General features: G+C 37.3%; 2 protein-coding genes across 2 annotated transcripts; both read right to left on the bottom strand.

Moving 5' to 3' along the window:
• Nucleotides 1-4,735, bottom strand: LOC127968654 (OTU domain-containing protein 5-A). Its single transcript, XM_052569981.1, has 9 exons — nucleotides 3,927-4,735; nucleotides 3,297-3,390; nucleotides 2,780-2,844; nucleotides 1,930-2,086; nucleotides 1,672-1,820; nucleotides 1,087-1,272; nucleotides 799-1,006; nucleotides 613-711; nucleotides 1-518 (listed from the first exon to the last, which is right to left on the bottom strand). The coding sequence occupies exons 1-9, from the start codon at nucleotides 4,476-4,478 to the stop codon at nucleotides 397-399; spliced, it is 1,632 nt and encodes a 543-aa protein (XP_052425941.1). The 5' UTR covers nucleotides 4,479-4,735; the 3' UTR covers nucleotides 1-396.
• A 1,251-nt stretch (nucleotides 4,736-5,986) lies between these two features.
• LOC127968401 (metabotropic glutamate receptor 6-like) lies at nucleotides 5,987-19,066 on the bottom strand. Its single transcript, XM_052569597.1, is given in 12 exon segments — nucleotides 5,987-6,680; nucleotides 6,772-7,021; nucleotides 8,346-8,657; nucleotides 9,371-9,994; nucleotides 10,074-10,213; nucleotides 11,582-11,782; nucleotides 11,939-12,079; nucleotides 12,431-12,585; nucleotides 12,941-13,076; nucleotides 13,422-13,638; nucleotides 18,519-19,018; nucleotides 19,021-19,066. Coding segments are annotated over 11 exon segments (2,712 nt in total). The 3' UTR covers nucleotides 5,987-6,680; nucleotides 6,772-6,781.
• Nucleotides 19,067-19,775: the final 709 nt, after the last annotated feature.

Consider the following 19,775-nt stretch of genomic DNA (forward strand, 5'->3'; position numbering starts at 1 on the left):
TGAAGCAATTTGAATTGTTTATTTTTCATCTTTATATAACCAAACCCTGCAGCCTGCTGTGCTGCATTGGTCAATTTTGAAAAATGTATGGGAAAAAGCGAAATATTTTCAACATTCTTATACTAATTAATGTATTCGGCTCAAATAATGAAAACACCTGATAATATTAAACAGTTGAGATGATATTTTTAATATTCATTTTATAATGTTTATTTAAACATGCCTAACTAGGTCCGAGAAGCTTAATGAAATTAAGGAAAATTAGTTGGCAAAACAATATAATAATAATAATACAGTGGTATTTATAAGGGGGAGAGGAAGAAACATTGCAAGGTGTTGAAATCTAGAAATGCAGCTGTTCGGTCGTTTGTGCTGCCAGTTGTGCTGTCCATTATATCAACTGCAGTCTGGAGAAGATTCTCTGTGCATTGCATTTTTCTTCAAACTGTCAAGGTATTCTTGTTGTGAAGCAGCCAGAACTGAGGCTAGAACGTCATTGTCTTCCCAATCTGTTAAACCTAAAAATGAAAAATCCAGCTAATTAAGTAAGCTTGTTTAAAGACACAAAGTATAGATCAACAAGCATTTATACTGAAGCAAGCAATGTCCTACCAAAGGCAGTAGGTGACATCTCCTGCATTAGAGTCCTGTAGCCCAGGCTTGGGTAGAGCGACACCAGGGAAGAGTTGGCGGAAGACTGATGACTTGGACCTAAAAAAAGAAGTCCAGGAAGAACCAGTTAGAAAGCAAGAATTGTGCATTAGTGTAAGCAAAGAAAACATACATGCACATACAGACCTGGGGCACATGGTGACGGGGGTTTGGGAAGAGCCAGTGAAGCTCCAGCTGGAGAGGGAGGTTTGACAGGGGGTTCGGGGTGAGCTGGGCCTGGATGCTCTGGAGAGGGGGCAGAGCTGCGCTGGCGGGGAGACCGGCATCCCCAGTCCTCAAAGCCGCTGGATGTGGCCGCTGTGGCAGAACTGCAGGTGGCACTAGCTTTACGGGGCTGAATGGAAAAATAGAGGGGGAAATGTTTCAAAGCCGTTTCAATTTCCTTTGATTAGGATGGCTGGTATGGTTTCATACCTGTCTTGCTTGCTTCTCTTGGTCCTGAAGCCACTGCAGGTAGGACTCACGAGCCACCTGCTCCTCGATGGCCTCATTGGTGGCCTCCCAATCCGTTGCTCTTTTCTTGTCCTCCAGCATCTGTTGCTCAATCCATGACTCCTCAGACGTCTTAATAGCGTTTTTCATGAGACTCTGGTCAGCGTACTACACAAAGACAAATTAACAGATATTAAAGCAACAGTTAACCCCAAAATTTAAATGTACTCACCCTCAGGCCATTAAAGACACAGATGAGTTTGTTTCTTTTTTCAATTGATCCCCTGCAGTGAATGGGTGCCGTCAGAATTGGAGTTCAAACGGCTGATAAAAACATCACAACAATCCACAAGTAATCCACACAACTCCAGTCCATCAATGAATGTATTTTGAATTGTTTATTAGCTGTTCAACTCTCACTCTGATGGCACCCATGAACTGCAGAGGATCCATTAGTGAGCTAAATTTCTGGAAAAACATAACTTATCCACATCATGGATGGCCTGTGGGTGAGTACATTTTCAGCAAATTTTCATTATTGAGTGAAAAATCACTAAAGTATATTACCCCTGGTTTGAAGGAGGGGAGGCCCAGCCCCACCCCAACACTAGCCTTGTAGGGGTTCACTACAGAGTTATAATGGATGTTCTTGTGGTAACTGACACGTATCGGCTCATCCTTATTCTCTTGGATGGCATGGAACGTGTTTATTGGCTCTAGAAAATGGGAGTTTTCAAATAAAAGTAAAACATATTTCCTCTTCTATCTTAAAATATACCACTGACAGCCAATGAGACACCAGGAATTCAACAGACATTGACTAACCTATGCCATACTGGTAAACCTCCACTGGCCGATTGTACATTTCTGCCATGGCCTGCATCTCAATGTGGTTCCCATGACAGTTGTTCTTCCTCTTTCTGTTAATGTATGTGGTAAAGTCCTCTGTGACATAACTGGAGAAGTAATCCGAGTTTTTCGTCTGAAATGGAAGTATAAACAAAAAATCTAAAGTGCACCTTGTTTGATCATTAAAAAGGGTCAAATTCACACTTCAAAGTTAACTTTATTTTAAATGCAAATCGTTTATTCTTAAACCAGGTATGTTTTTTTTTTCAAGTGATTCAAAGTGGCAAATGAGAGTAGTAAAACTTTTTATGAATGCCAATGAGAATTTGAGATTGCTATTGCTTTAACATTAAATATTATAATATATTAACATTTAAAATAATAATAATAATTTGCAATAATAATTTTACAATATTGTAATAATATATTTTTTTTTTACTTTATTTTGATCAAATAAATTCAGCCTTGATGAACAGAAGATATATATTTCAAGATAAAAAATAACTAATGTTTCCAAACTTTTGGCAGGTACTTTAATAATAATAATAATAACAACAATTATATATACTTTACTATAATATATTATAGTACATTATTATAATATGTTATCATGATTATAAAATGCTGCCTTTTTTTACAGGACAGTAGTGTGTATTATTATAACATAAAATAAAACTTTAAATGTGCTAAAGTTTATTTTTTTTATCATAAGTGCTGGGGGTGTGGCTTGTGGGGGTAACTTGGGGAGTGGTCAGATTTTCCATCTTTTTTTGTCTCTAGCTGATCGCATAAATCTTAAATATTGTTAAATAATAAACTGACTTACCAAATAATCCATACACTGCTTCCGTACCACATCATGCATATCTTGGTCACCATACACTTGATCAGCTTTAAAAAATGGTGAGATGATAAAAGCACTTTAACATTTAGAAAAGCTGTATTAATATATAAATAATACTAAAATAACATCATTACATTTGTAATCCAAAGTTGTCAACTTTTAATGAATTTTCATGACTTCCCCAGTCATTCATAATTAAAAAAAAAAATTAATTATATGCATATTGCAACTAAAAAAATTGATTCCAACAACAACAATAAAAATAACAACAATAATAATAATACAGAAATTATAGATTTTTAAATGAAGGTTGTGATACTTTAGGACTGAAAAACTGTTATTTGCCACAATATGGCACCTATGCACTGTAATAGCCACATGATTACATCTGCACTGCTAAACTATAATTTCAGCAAATTCAAAGCACAGCACATGTCCTAAAGGCAAACTGACTCAGCTTTCCAGTAAATAACCCCTAAATACAGGAGAGAAATATTACCAACTGCTCTGAAAAGACATGCTCCATCTTCCTTCATTTTTTTGATTTCATAGCCTTTCTTTTCCCTTAAGGCTTTCTCGAACCACTCTTCTTGCTGTAGGCCAAAAAGCAACCAGGAAAATATATATTATAGAACAATGAGGACATTTGGAGTATTTATTCCAATCAACAAAATTGACAGTGTCCCCAAGAAGTATTTGGACATAAAGATTAATAGGATAGTTGATTAAAGAAAACTTTCTGCCTAACATTCAGCTTCCAAAGAATAATAAATGACAAGCTCAGTCACCTTCCAGTTTCAATTTTGCTTTCATTACGTAGGGTTAGTTTTATGACGTTACGTCATAATTTCAACTTTTTATTTCATGATTATTTTCATGAAGTTTTTATATCATAATTGTGAATAACATATATTTTAAGAGAGCATCTAGGTCTATTTCTTGTCCATCAAGAATGAATGACAATCAACACGTATACAATAACATAAATAATGCACATGTATAGAGAATTTTTTACTTTTCTATTATGCGTTAGAACAGCGCCTATGCATTTATGCATTTTAGAAGATGACACAACTGGCAGCCTGTTCTCGTGTTGCCAAGTATCCTGCCAAATGCCAGCATCCAATACCTGCTCGACTGTGGCAGGGTCCACAAGCTGTAATCTGGCCGCGTTCTCATACTCGTCTTCACTGTTGTTGCCTCCAGCTCCCTCCTCGGGTTCTGAGCCTGGACTGCCGCCTCCTCCTCCTCCACCGCCGCATCCCACTCTTCCTCCTCCACCTGTCAAACCGCTGGAGCAGACCGCCTGTCGTCTCCGCTTGCTGAGTCCGGGTCCCGAACAGCAGCTTCCAACGCCACCTGCGCCGCAGGGCAGCTCGACGCGACCTGCGACCACAACCGAGTTCGCACTCCCTTCGCACTGCGCGACCGGTGCTCCAGCGGTAGCGGGCTGAGGGGAGGCCGGCCGCGGGCGAGCGCTCGCCTCGATCCGCCGATCCTCTCTGGACGTGTGCGGCGTGGCCTGATATGTCCAAGGCGGAGGAGAGGCCCTGGGTCGGGACCCCGAGCGTCCTGCGAGGGGATGAGGGTGAGACTCAGAACCTCCTCGTCTGTCCGATTCGTCCGTATGATCACCGCCACTTGCGGTGGAGGCCGGTTTCTTCTTCGGGAGTATTGTCATCACTGGATGGCTTTCGGTGATTTATGTTGTTATGAGTTACACACAGAGAATAAACGGCCGTTTTTGTTTGTCTATGAACCGTTTGTTCGCTGCATGTATGGCTATACCTGTCCTAACATAATACGAGGTCTCGTGTATTAATACAGTCGTCACAGATCGACTTTATTCCTTCGGTTTCGAGGTTTTTCTTTCGTAACAACGACCGACCGAGTTTGACACAAACATCAACAAATCACAACGCGACATTTACGTCACTTCCGACGCTTGCGCTGCTTCGTGTTGACAAATGGACTCATGTCGCTCTGCACTGCCCCCTAACGCATTAACCCTGACTTAACTGTGATTTTGACCTGTTTCCAGTAAAGAAAAGCCACCATATTTTGAAGAATGTTGGTATCCAAACAATTGATGGTAGCTACGACTGTCAACCTTTTACTTCAAATTCTTTAAAATATCTTCTTTTGTGCTCAAAAGAACAAATAACATAAAAACACATACAGGTTTGGAATGACATGAGGGTGAATTTTCATTTTTGGTCGAACTATTCCTTTAAAGAGGTAATAAGTGTGTCTCATACTTTTTATTCACCAACACTGCTGAATTGCTATAATTGTATGGCTATGAACTAGTTCCAAGTTTGTAGACCATTTTATCAATTTGCAAAAAAATTTCAGCTATTTCTAAACACCAAAATAGCATACTATAGCAAAAGAACTGGAAAAATCATACAGCAATCAATCAAATTGTGTAAACATGACAATGCTTTTCTGTCATTACATTTAATGTATATAAAAAGCATGTTTTCTCTCTTTTTGTTTGCCCAAAAATTGCTTTTAAAAAGGCCATGTGATGCTTTCATAGAGTAACAGAGGTTTCGGACAATCCCAAGAGTAATAGAACCATTGTATGTAATTTTGTTTTAAAACACTATGAACAAGAAACTCTCACAATCATACTGGTTTCTAAAGAGTAACATGATTTCTTCAATTTCCACTTAATTTTATCAAGATTTTATTAAATAATTTTTCCAACATGCATTCAATCAATAATTTTATTCCAGTTCTCTTTTATATCTCTTAAATGAAAACAAGACACCCACAAAATTCATCAAGGCTAACTAAGCCAACTTAGAACCTGAGTTTACAGTAACTGCATGGTCATCATTTAATATTAACTGCTTCTTGAAGTGATACAAGTAATTGAACTATAATGCATGCCCCCCACCCCACCCCAACCTTTACTAAGATACGAGTGACCCCAGCTGCATGTGACAATAAAAGGATCTCAGTCTCTAAAATCTTATGATTTTAATTTAAATTAACCAATAAATACTTATCAATAGAATATATTTGTTTTAAAAACAGTATCTCTTGGTAAGCTCAAGGAAACATAAAATCTCTTTTCAAAACTTTGTTGTTTCATTACAGATTGTCTTTTTCTTGGTAATCTATCATTTTTAATAAATATGTTTAATAATACAGGATATTGCCTATGAGGACTGCGCACAAGACACTTAAAACATTTATTCTGAAACAAAGTTATGGCACATTTTTAAAAGCAAAGAGTTCAAAGAGTGTTCACTCCAGCTGTTGAAACACATTTGATCCCAACATTGTCTCTGTAGCTCTGACAGTCTCATTTGATATTTTATCATATGTATTTAGGATAAGGGAATAAGGATGGAGTAGACACTGAAACTGAACGTGCATCATTGATGTTTGCCCTAATTTAAGTCCGATTTCATTTGGACACATCAGATACAAACACTTAGTCCTTCAAAAAAGCTGGTGGAAGAAATTTCCTTTTTTTTTTTTGCAGGGTGTCGGGGGGTTCTCCAAAGGGACGCTGTATGGACCTTCTTCATCACAAATTCATGAATCTATAATTTTAACTCAACGGATCATGCGGTGGTGACAAGGGAAATATTAACGGGAACAAATATTTTCAGTCTCAAGCTGATGTGAGAGTTCCCCATCACAAAGAATCCACTGATCCTCTAATTTCTGCACATATTGTACAATTCATTTACACATTATATTAGTGTTTTTCTCACCCAGACTCTTGTATTGCAGATATTAAAAAAAAAATATCAGCGCATCCTCTGCCGATCCTCATCCATTAGTGGTTGCAAAATGAATGATTTAGCAAGCAACAGTTTGCCTTGACTGTTTCTCAGACTACTTCATTAGGATGTACACAGGCCTGAACACAGATAGCACATGTTATATTTCTGTTAATAAACAAATAAATATGTATATATTATAAAAAATAATATAAACCACATTTTTTTTACCTCTTGGTCTTTATTGGGCTCTATCTGGTTCAACTTTGCTCTCTCCGTTCTGCTTGTCGCTGGATTTCAGAGAGAGATGAGTGGAAACGGTGGCTGCCTGGACCACGGCTTTGAAGCTGCGCTTGCGCTTCTGAACATTCTGCTCTGGGTGGAAGACGATGACATAGACTTTGGGGATGTACAACATGCCCAGGGACACCGTGGCGCTCAAACTCATGGATACGGTCAGTGTGGTGGTCTGAATGAACATCTGGTTCAGGGCAGAAAAAAGATTAAGAGTAATATTTTAGCCTGGCCTCAGCCATGACCTATCACATGATGTAGATCAGCCATCAGGGCTTTAGCACTGAGATATCGCTGCACATTACACACACATATTTATATAAACTCTGTTGACTGTCAGAATGCATTTCCTGGAAATCAGTATAATGACTATTAATCATGTAAGACAAAATGCTGAAATCAGCCACATGCAAATAATTCCATCAGTTTATGCATGTGTAATATGAACCAAAAATGACTCCTTATATCATGTGTTTATTGCAATGTGAGTCATTTATTTAATTTAGTTAATTTATGAGATATAAATATTGTAATTGAGACCTCTTATGAGATTATGCAGCATGTAACCAAATAATTACTGCTTTAAGTCTAAAATGCTGTTAAAAATTGTCCCACAAGAAGCTGTGATGGTACCCCCCCCCATTAGAAATATAAAGATACGTAAAATATACTTCAAAATCTAAACTCATTTTGATAAAATGTAAGATAGCAGCACACAAATGACTGCAGCCTGCTGTAAGGTCTGTTATTTTATTCTTCCATGCTCTTCTTTTCATTTACAAGAAATGAAAAGACTTGAAGACCACCTGAGGGACAAAAGCTTTGCGGTTGACCGGCCACTAAAAGTCCTCCCTATTAGTCAGAGAATACTTTCCATTTTTAAATCCCTGTGCTTTGTAAGCAAAACCATCCCCCCCAGGATGAATAGACGTGAAAAACTGAATGACTAAAGGCATGAAGTGTGGCTAACACCTGAACAGCTTTTAGGCCCACACAAAATAACACCACAATTAAATAGCAATTATGTTAACCTGATATTAGATACAGTTTTTTAGGTTTCTATTATCTGATTATGGCTGAAGCATTCACAAAAAAATGTTGCAGCATCATTAACTGAAACAGAATCGTCTAATCTAGTGAAATGCATATCTAGACACTCTCAGGGTGAAGATCATATTTCTGTATGGCACTAGTGAACCTTCTAATATCACGGTAGCAAGACTCAGGATTTTATATGAATGACTACATCTAGGAACAGATTAAAAAACCTAAACATAAAGAGTCAAACAATAGTTAAATTATTGCAATGTATGTGACACATATATATACAGAAATATTAATTAAATTTAAATGTATACTAAGGGCTAATTTTAATGTATTTTTACGTGGTAAAATAGGTAGTAATGGAAAAACAAAAAGTACAACTATTATTAACAATTTGGTTTTTCTGTATAGAGTTCAAATTTGAAATCTAATAATCCATCTTAATCTATATTATATTAACAATTTACCTTTTCTGTGGATTGTGATGTGCCAAAAAATATGGGCACAAAGGCCAGCCAGATGATACAGGTGGTGTACATGGTGAAGCCGATGGGTTTGGCCTCATTGAAGGTCTCAGGAACCCCTCTGCTCTTAATGGCATAGACTGTACATGTGACCATCAGCGCCATACTGTAGCTCAGACAGCCAATCAGAGACAGATCTGACATATCACATTTCAGGATCCCACGCGCATACTCAGGGTTGGGGGGACGTAGCTCATCAAAGTCGACAGTCGTGTGAGGGGGAACCACCCCAAACCAAATGAAAACACCCAGGAGCTGTGAGCAGAAAAGAAGTAGGAATAAATGTTTATACAAGATTAATGTCTGTAATGGTCCATGATATCTAAGTTAAAAGAATTCAACTCCTTGAGCATCTTTGTGAAGGAGACCATGTTTCTTAATGTTTCCTCAAAAAATATGAATTAACAACATTAATGGAACACCAAAAAAAGCGAAGAGCTTTCAGTGAAATTACTGCACCTCCATGCTACACTCAACATATTGCTTCATTAATTATTCAATGCACATGAAGTTCTCAGACAAAAATGTATTTCGGGAACATAGAGTACAGTGACAACCCTGTAAATATCTTGCATAGCAAATAGTCTGACAAAGAGTAAATTAAGCACAGATTATTATGCAAATAATTTAAATTAACATTGACTCATGTTGTGCTAATATTATAGACAATTTTTTTATATGTTCATTATCATATAATTAAAATCATGCCTTACTATTAATAATAATAATTTTCCTTTTCAACAAACAAAATGGCAAAAAATCTGTTGAACACTTCTGAAATACATCAAAACATTAATTCATCATATATGGGAATATAATAATACTACATGTTAAAATGTTTGAATGAGGAAAACAAAAGTTCACCTAGTATGTTGCTCAAGGTCTGGTAACTTGCTTTGAATAAAAAAAAATCTGCTAAATCAAGAAATGTAAATTTATCATATGTATATATATTTATGTACACACACCTGTACTGAGATCAAAATAAATGTGATGATCAGCTGGGATGAAGGGCTGATAAATTTAGGTGGTGTCACTGATTTCTTTCCCTGCTCAAAGATCCTGTAGATCCGATTTGTTTTGGTGAGCATGGCAGAATAACTGATGGACATGCCCAGCCCCAAAAACAACCTGCGAAATGCACAGACCACCTTGCTCGGCTCAGCGATCATGAGGAAGGTAATAAGATAGATGAGGAAGATGCCTGTCAGGAGAACATAGCTGAGCTCTCGGCCCGAAGCACGGACTATGGGAGTATCGTTAAAGCGGATGAAGGTGATGATGACTCCTGATGTAGCAAGAATGCCCAGCACTGCCAGAAATACTGGGATGATGGCCCACGGAGAGCTCCACTCCAGCTTGATGATGGGAGTGGGACGGCAGCCTGTGCGGTTAGGAGTGGGCCTCATGTCAAAAGGGCACATATCACAGTTAAACTCATCCAGGAGGTACTGATAGCCGTCACATAGCTCACAGTGCCAGCAGCACGGCACACCCTTCACCATCCTCTTCCTCTCCCCAGACTCGCAGGGAAAACTGCAAACCGAGTCCGGAACCAGTTTATCCCCTCCAGACCACTGCATTTCCTCAGCCTTACAGAAAGAGAGAGGGAAATTTCAAGAACATGCATTCAAAAATGTTGCAATCTACCAAGGAGCTTAACACGCTTACATTGAGTCGTAGGTGGTTGGTCCACTGGCCGATGATTTTGTATCCTGAGTTGGTGGTATTAGAAAGCTGGTACTGGAAGATATCGTAACGTCCTGGGGCATCACCGTTTTCATTAAACATCACACCTGTCCCAGCACTGCCTTCAGAGTAAACACAGGGTTTTGAAATTCAACATCACTACATATTACTTCAAATGCAATCATTTGAAACAAGAGAATAGAAACGACCTATTTCTAGGGCAGAAAATTGCACTAATGCGTAGAAATACATGTTTCAGCACACCCTTTGATTTTAAAGGAACACTCCACTTTTGAAAATAGACTCATTTTGCAACTCCCCTAGAGTTAAACAGTTGTGTTTTTTCCGTTTTCAAATGCATTCAGCTGATTTCCGGGTCTGGTGGTAGTTTAGCTTAGTATAGATCATTGAATTTGATGAATGACAAAAAGGGTTTCTGTATTTTTTCTATTTAAAACTTGAAACTTCTGTAATTTCATCGAGTACTAAGACAGACGAAAGTTGCGATTTTCTGGGCCAAAATTGCTATGAACTATACTCCCATTCCGGCGTAATAATCAAGGAACTTTTCAACCACCTGAACGAGAGACTGGCTGAATTGGATTCAAAAACGGTAAAACTCAACTGTTTAACTCTAGGGGAGTTGCAAAATGATCCTGTTTTCAAAAGTGGAGTGTTCCTTTAAAGTACAATTGTCATATGTAACTTTAAAAGTGACTTTCTGCTTACAAGAAAATATGGTGTTCTCAGATGTAATTCTGTGAAGACAAAGTAAACTCTATCTCACGTTCCTTTCGATTTATAAACTGCAAATCACAAGGGGCAAGGTCTCCATGCAGCGTTTTGTTCCCCTTAGGCTCTCAAAGCTGAAAAGTGTGAGGATGTCCACTGTGCGTAAACTGAATAGCTGTGCTTTTCATAGAAATCTCTCAGGAGTGAGTAACGAAAAGAGAAGGGATTTTCACCAAATGATAGCACTGAAAAAGGAAATGTGCCTTGTGTTTGAAGAGACACTGCCCTAGGGAGAATGAAAGACAAGGAGAGAGACGAGTGGAGGGGGTGAAAACAAGTATGTGCGCTGCTGCATTGTGCATTAGTGGATCCCTTCAGGCTGGGATTGAATGCTGACCTCTCTCGCCCCACTCTGACTAATGCATGGGACTCACAGCCCTCCTACTTGGAAACAGCAGCTTCGTTTCTGGCCTTTTTTCTCTCTCGTGGAAACTACACTGCACCAATTTTCACCTGTCAGTCTCACAGTGAAGTCTCAAGCCTTTCGATTTGAGATTGTTTATTGTGTTTAATCCTCCTGGCAGATTCAAACAAAAGCGTTCCTCGGAAATAAAAGCTTACATTCAAATTCCTGTGATGTTCTTAAGTCTTGCACTGTATGAATACAAGCCCATTACTGAAATTCGGACTGTTTCAAGGTCTCTTCACAATGTTTGGAATGGCTCACATGCTTCAGCTCTGTCCTTGAGAAGACTTACCATTAAAATTAACGGCACGGATGTAACTCAGCAGCATTCTTCCATTCACCGGGTCCATTTTGTCACAAACGCCCATCGAACCCGGACAGAGGTCAATGTGCATGCTATGGAGTGCGTGGGCCATGGCGTACACGGCATCGATCACAAACTGCACCTTCCCCTCCTGTTCGTATGCTGAATCCCGGCTGATTCGTTCCTCTCCTGAAAGACCGAAAGCAGCAAGACGGGAATCTAAAAGCTTTGTTTAGGGAATAATCAACTTAAATGTGCTTTACACATCTTAAAGGCATATGAACGTATGGTAATTCAAATACTATTGCATTTATGGGAGAAATTTGTTGGAAATGATTTCCTCACCTGTGCATTTCCTCAGCCCGCTGTTGCCTCGGATGCCAAGACGTGTCAGTTTGCATTTGAAGTCATCCTCCCAGAACTCAGCGAACCAGATGTTCCTCCTGTTGTTTTCCAGTGATCTTGTGGTGAAGTACTGGTCAAACCCTGAGAAACAGATTAAAGGGGTATGAAAAGATGAAACATTTGTGTAATCATTACAAAACCTTATGCTGTTATTTTATTACACATAAGCAGAATTTTTGTGTCATCTCTGTCATTTTCAACTATAGTTGTATAGCAAAAGCTGCATAACTATTCTTAAAAAATGTTTTTTGTTTTACTTTCACAGAAAAAAAAACAGATACAGGTTTGGAATGACATGGATGATTACAGTATTTTTGGTTTAACTATCCTTACAAGTGTGAAAATGTTACCTAACACTGCATTTAGATGGATTTTCCTTTTTAATTAACAAGCCTTCATTGATTTGGAATGGGCTGTGCTATCCTTTCATACCATCAATGGATGCCCGCTTGGGGAGGATAGTAACCGCACCCTCAGCCACATCTTCCAGGTTTAAAATGGGTGAGTTTTTTGCTCCCCAGCTATCAGATCCCACAAACAAAAAGTGACCTGTAAGATTGGCTTTTTTTGCTGCTTCCAGGACACGCCTACAATAAAAGAATACAGAAATATGAGACACCTCACAAAAGGCAGGTTTTTTAAAGATAAGGACAATCAGATCCATTATTGTTAGGAATCTGTTGATTACTGCTGATTTCAAAACCAAATAAATAAATCAATAATTTTAAGAGATACTCCGCCCCAAAATAATGTGCATAATATGTATTGTATATGTATTGGTGGATAAATGCATTGCACACACACACACGCACACACACACACACACACATATATATATATATATATATATATATATATATATATATATATATATATATATATATATATATATATTACTCCTGCCTCAGAGAGATTCAGAATTACTACTGAAAGACTGCTCACTTGATGTCATCTTCATTAGCGAAGATAATAACCCCTCTGGCATTGGATGTCTCCATTAGCCTTTTGATGATCTTGTCAAACTCTCCTGGTCTTGGCTCCCTAGGAATTTTAATAGACTGTGCGATGCAGAGACCTCCTGATTAAAAATATAACAGGATAGACCGTTTTGAAGGACTTGATGGACATTAATAAAATAATTGATTGCAAGTTCTTTTAACTGAATATGACTTGCAGGTCAGTCTGTAGCATGTCTATCATTCCATCTAGGTGACTAATAACTTGTTTAGACAGAGAAAAGCACATGAAACCTTTATCCCCTGATCATTATCCTCTTTCCTCATCAAATACAACACCAGACGTGTTAAATCTTTGGATAGACTGTGATAAATTCCACTTTAATTATGGAAAATCCTGGTTTGGTAAATCTGGGTAAATTAAGCTACACCTAAAGCACACACACACATAATCCAGTTTTCTGTACCTGCTTCCCTGGATATCTGGATGAAAGCATCTACACCACTCTCTCCATAGTTGCCCTCGGATGCCAGAGTAGAAACATAGTTCCAGCCCATGGCTTTGACGATGTCTACCATCGCCTGGGCTTGGAAGGAATCAGGCGGCACGACTCGGGAGAAAAAGTCATAGCGATTGTTGTCACTAAGCTCAGGTGCTGTTGAAGCATAACTGATCTGAGGTATCTGTGAAATTGAAGATGCATAACACATCAGTGAGCAACAAGACTCACTTTACGCCCTTTTCACACACATGTAGCTGCTGAAAAAAACATCTCTGATCTGTGAAACTGATTTTACTGGCTTTGTAAATAGTTCAAATTCAATTACACATCAGAATAATGAACATTTTGCTGAAATGCATGTTTTGCTGTTTGTAACATTCTGTCTGTTTGCATGTTTGTTCATTAAGTGTTGGGGTTTTCAATATTTCTGTATGTCACCTTGCTGCACCAGTAGGTGACGACAAGTGACTGTCTTTTCAGTGAATCGTTTACTCAACCGAATTGTGCAAAACATTGACGACATCCATACAGTAGGCAAAAACAATATGAGTAGTATGTCTGCATTCATTCATAAAAGAGTTGGCAAAAAGTCAGTGAAATTTCACTATCCCACAAGGCCATGGGAGAGGATTTGTGAATGGCACTAAAGCGACATAACAGATGCTGGTTGGTCACATAACAACACCAATATGATGGATACAGTATCTCCATATTACATTCATACCATATAGAACATGCTTCTTCAGCAGTTACAAGGTACTTATTCAAAATAATTGCCTACTCAAAGAGTATGCGATTTTGGGTGAAGCTATTCGTGTTTCAGATAACAAAATATATGTCACTGAATCATTCACTTCACCAGTTTGTTCAAAAATACTAATTTGAAAAGTGGCCTGGAGACTATTTTCTATGGCAGAGTGACAATGGACAACATATCTGGAAATACTAGGTCTAAGATACTATCTACACACAAAAACAAAAGGGTGTAGAACAATTTCACTCTGTAATTGCTAGTAAATTTCCCATCATTTTATGAATTTTGCATAACACATATTCCAATTATCCTTGTTGTATTTACAGCTTTGAGTTACATTCTAGGCTGCCCTCTTGTTTATTGAACTGTTGTGTAAAAGAAATATCACACTCCTACATGATAAAGCTAATCATGTCTGAAGATAATCATATTCAGTAGACCAGCACGTTTGTTGTAGTAATATTGTCCTAGCAAGTATCATACAGCAAAACAACCCTAGCTTTACTGACAGTGTTTGCTGTGGCTCATAAAAAAATCATGGGGAAATACAGATGGCACGAGCTACCACGGTTAAAGCATTTGTTTGTAAAAAAAAAAAAAAAAATGATGAGAAGATTAATTTACTGTTGTGCTAGTTTCTTAATGACGCAGCTGATGTCACTGGACTAGGCTTTGCACAGACTAATGTCTGCCGAGCCCGTGTGGTTTGATAAAAGGTTCTTTAAAGAAGCCGGCCAGTGGACTGTGAGGAAAAGGTGGATACAGAGAAGACTGGAGAAGGAGAGAAGAGGGAGAGGACCATTTGACAGATTATCTGGAAGGATTAGAGGGGTTTTAGTCAAATTATGTTAAGCACAGAGGGAGAGAGAGACAGATCAAGAGACAAGGTTGCCATTTCTCAGCCATAAGCCATACAATATATTTAATTCTACTAGCTCACATACTAGGACAGATTTAAACCCCTCCCCCATTATACAACATATACATTACAGTCTGTGGATCAACACTGTTGAACACCCATGGCCATCCAGACACTTGTTACATCTTGCATGAGAAACAACAATATTCAAAGTTTGCAATGCGTTTCCCATCCAAATGCAATTCTAAAACATTTGAATGCAAATATACAAAGGAAAAAAACTGATATAGGAGGTTGTTGCTGAAACATACAGATAATGATTTGTTATGCACCATAAACATTACAGCCTTCGAGCCTTTCCACACTTGAGTCATGTCAACATTAACAGCAATCACATGAAAACATTTCCTGGAAGTGTTTCAACATATGTTCCCTAAGCATTTATTCTTGTGAAAATATGAACATCTGCTTTATTTTGTCATGATCTGACCCTTAAAAGTGACTTCCACTGGTGGCCGGATATAACCCCAAATATTCAGCTTGATTCATCCAGATTAAATAATATTTCAGATAAAAAAAAAACATTCACTTAAAATACATTTTAGGTTGCCTGACCATTATTATTATTATTGTTTTAGTATTTGATGCTCCTTGATTTATTACAGAAAAATTTCATAAAAAGCTTTTTTTTTAAAGGAAATTCCAAATTATTATTTTAAAAGTAAACACATTGCAAGATAAAATCCAATTAAGGAAAAACAAAAAATCTTGAACTCATTCAATTTTTGTATGGCACTTAATTCAATTATACATAAACCTGTTTAAGGCCAAATATCATACCTACAATATGCATCAGATATAGAATGGTTAATGTATCTTTATCTATAGAAAGACATCTTGTGTTGTCATTAAAACAGCATTTTCTGGATTTGTGAATAATATTAATAATAGAATGTGAGACCAAGAGACTACATGCCACCCATAAAGGCTGGCTATCTGTCCGTGTCAATCAATGTGCTAAAGGTCCACACTCATTCAGCTAAAGCGACAGAGCAGAAGCTGCTTGTAGCTAAAAACAGGGAAGCTGCATTTTTGGGCTCATGTGCAATTTCCCATCATGAGTCTGAGCTGGTGAGTGGGCTTTAATGGAGAGCGGATCCTCCGTAATGCTATAGTTAATATCTGTCATCCTCAGTTCCTACTTACCAGAACTCAGTCAAGAACATGGACATAAACTGATATGAAGATCAGCATTTATAGAAAAAGATTCAAGATGGCGTTTTGATGGTTTCTACATTTTTAATCTCTTTGTGATTTAATAATTGTGGTATGTCCACACACTGTCCATTTCAATGAACCCATTTAAAGTATTATATTATTAAATTATTAATTTTATTTATAAGACTTTAAGATTTTAATTGTATTTGACATTTTGCCCTAAACATTATGAATCTAATCAAAATTATAGTTTCAATGATGGAAAAAAACACTTGGCATTACACACCAGGGAAAAACAGGGTACAATTTTTTAATAATATATTAAATATCACCATACTTCCCCAGATGGTTAATCACAGTACATTAAGATAATTGTTTTGCATTACAGGTTTTCTGAAATGTCATGTTAAAATAGGAAAATGAGGAAATGTATAAATATGCACTAATTTGCAAATCTGAATTCTTGTTTAATTTTGTTTACATATTAAAATTATAGGCTACAGAGAGGATTTTAGATATCAGTCCATATATCAGAAAATACGGTCAACAACCAGAAATCTGCTTTAGGGAATTAAAGTTAAAAACATATAAATCAGACCAATGATATATAAACAACTCCCTCTGTGGAAACAACTAAAACAATATAGATAACAAAATAACAAATAAAAGTAGTTTGGTGTATATAAGTGTTGTTAAATTGGAGATTTCTGGTTCAGTGAATGAGGGAGAAAAAAAGCTTGCTTTCATGATATGTATTGTAATTGAAAAATACAGAAGCAAATAGAAAACTTTTAATAAAATAAAAGCATTTCTGATGCAATAGAAGATTAAGAATGTTATCAAAGCAAAAAAAAAAAAAAGGCTGTAGTGCTTTGCATTTCAGAGGAAATCCAGGTGACACTTTTTTTCTCCAGCACATATTTCTCAAGGTTCCTTTGTTATTTTTTTTTTCTTCAATCTCCTCTTTATCCAATATTATTGAAAGGCTAAAAAATTCAGATACAGTTGTTTTAGGATGTTCCAGTTCCAGAACGTATCACTAAAAATAATGAATTACCACAGCAAAATATGATTAGGATGCACAAATTCCAGGTATAATGTCCTGAGAAAAACCTAATGACTAAACTCTGACTAAGTCACTTTTTATGAATTGTTTATCTTCTCTGAAACTATGATGACAGAAAATTATTGCAGATAACTCCTGGCTGAGGTTATCAGCTTGTGCACACAGAAGCACACACAGCCGTGACCACAAAGAACATTAATGATTAAAATGAATAAATAAAAAAATCATAAAAAGTGGCAGAGGGTGGAATGAAATTGAATGTAGCTCAGGTGTAGGATTTGCAAGCTGAATGATGATCTGAAAATGAGAAGGGATTTGAAATTAAATGACATGCACACAGCATATTTCACCTTTGTGGTTGTCAATGTTTGAAAGACACAGGTCAGTGGTGTGTGCAATACAAAACCGCTTTTCACTTCAAGGAAAATCTGATGCACTCTCTCTCAGAACAAAATAAAGGAAGAATCTATATCGTTTAAGACGCTCTTGCTCAGAGGCCAGTGAGCTGAAACACAATCCAAACCTTTTAACACAATTAGTTATACTTCCTGTAGCACTAGCCCTATCTGCAGTGCTGCAGATTCCAGTCTTGCAGCAACACCATGCAAGAGCTCCTCACAGAACAGAAGGGAATCCAATGATAATGATTTCAAATACAACACAAAGGCTCTTTTCTCGAAATGAGCTTTTTTTCTCATGCACTGTGTATGAATTCTTCACTTCAATTGCACCAAACTTTGCGGTTTTATTCCTATCTATATTCTGAAGGTTTTCACAGAAGGGTTTGCTCATTATTACACCTGCCTAATTTTTTCTTTTACTTTTTATTCCTATAAGATGGTGTTATCTTTTTTTTTTTTTTTTTTTTTTTTGCCAATTGACAGTATGTTCTGATTTATCCAATGTTTAGATGTTTCAAATGAGTACATATTTAATTAGGCAACTCTTAATTTGCGGTACAAAAAAAAATAAATCTGAAAATGTACAATAATACAAAAGAGTTGTCTTAATGAAATCTCAATAATAAGCTGCTAGGGAAAGTATGGTGATTTCTAATAGTATTTTTTCCCCCTGCCTTGAAGCCCTTCTGGAGCCTGAAACTGAAGGAATCAACATTAAAATGTAGTTCATTAAAATTAAGCTAGCTAAAAAGATCCCTCTCACCGCAAATAGACGAAGAACATTGGCCACCATTATGGACACTGAGCTGGCCGAAGCCCCGATGACCCCTACCACACGCTCCGGTTTTGGGATGATAGGTGGTTCTCCGTTGGAACATCGAACATCTGAGTTGTCCTTCTGGATGAGGGCCTGGACAAAGGTGAGGGACTGTTCCAGCGCATACGTATCCCTGGAGCACGTGTCCAGTATCCTGGCACCCAGAGTGATGTTAGGCAGCAGGTCAGGGTCGCTGTTTATCTGGTCTAGCGCATACAACATGGCCTCCATACGATGGATCCCCTTCTCCTTCTTAATTTCCCCACATGGAACACCAGCGGGGCCCCTGGAATGCACTGGGAAAAGGCCTCCCAGAGTGATGTCACCTTCGATCTTTATGGAATGAGGTTGGGTTTCTGAGGAGGCCCAGGCTTCTGGAGTAAATCCCATCATCACTATCCACATGACATGAACCAGTGACCCCACGTGTTGCCTGGGTGCTTGCTGATCCTGCGGTGATGACATAGTGATGATGCGTGGTGCTGTGATGTCATAGTTGCTGCCATGCAAGTGGCTGGTTCTACTACAGCACAATACTTTCTTCTCTACCCGTGTCTCCTTTGAAGAAATGAGACAGAGAGTATACATGAAAATATGTATAAAACATACCTTGCAACAACATTACTTTGCAGATAGAATGTGTGAAAGTGCAGCTGAATATTTGACCTCTTGACCCACACTCACTGATATTATCAAAATAAATTAAAAACGTCTGAGGAAAACTTTCCAATTAAATATAATAAATGTAATTAAATAAAAAACTACAGTTTATAATATATACTTTATAAAGTAGAATCATTTAAAGAAAGATTTTTCAATTATATAAATGTTAGTTAACAGAGAATTGGAATAAGTATTTTAATTAAAGATGTGATAAATTATGATGCCTGTTTATATTAGTTCATTTATATTAATATAAAATAGTTTTACAAATTCACATTTTTCCAGTCCACAACATAACTTTTATATTTATTGATTTTTATTGTTTTTTTAAACCAAGGAGGCTTTTATTTCCATTTGTTCCACCAGAAATATTCAATAAAGAATGAAAAATTTACCAAACAGCCTGGTCACAAATTCATATACCATGGCACATTGATATTGTACCATAATAAAATACCATGGTATTGCCATCATAGCAGTGGCCAAAGACATTTTGTAAGGGTGCATATTGTATTACATCCTAATTTAGTTACACATAAA

Source organism: Carassius gibelio, chromosome B11, assembly GCF_023724105.1.
Source record: "Carassius gibelio isolate Cgi1373 ecotype wild population from Czech Republic chromosome B11, carGib1.2-hapl.c, whole genome shotgun sequence".
NCBI lineage: Eukaryota > Metazoa > Chordata > Actinopteri > Cypriniformes > Cyprinidae > Carassius > Carassius gibelio.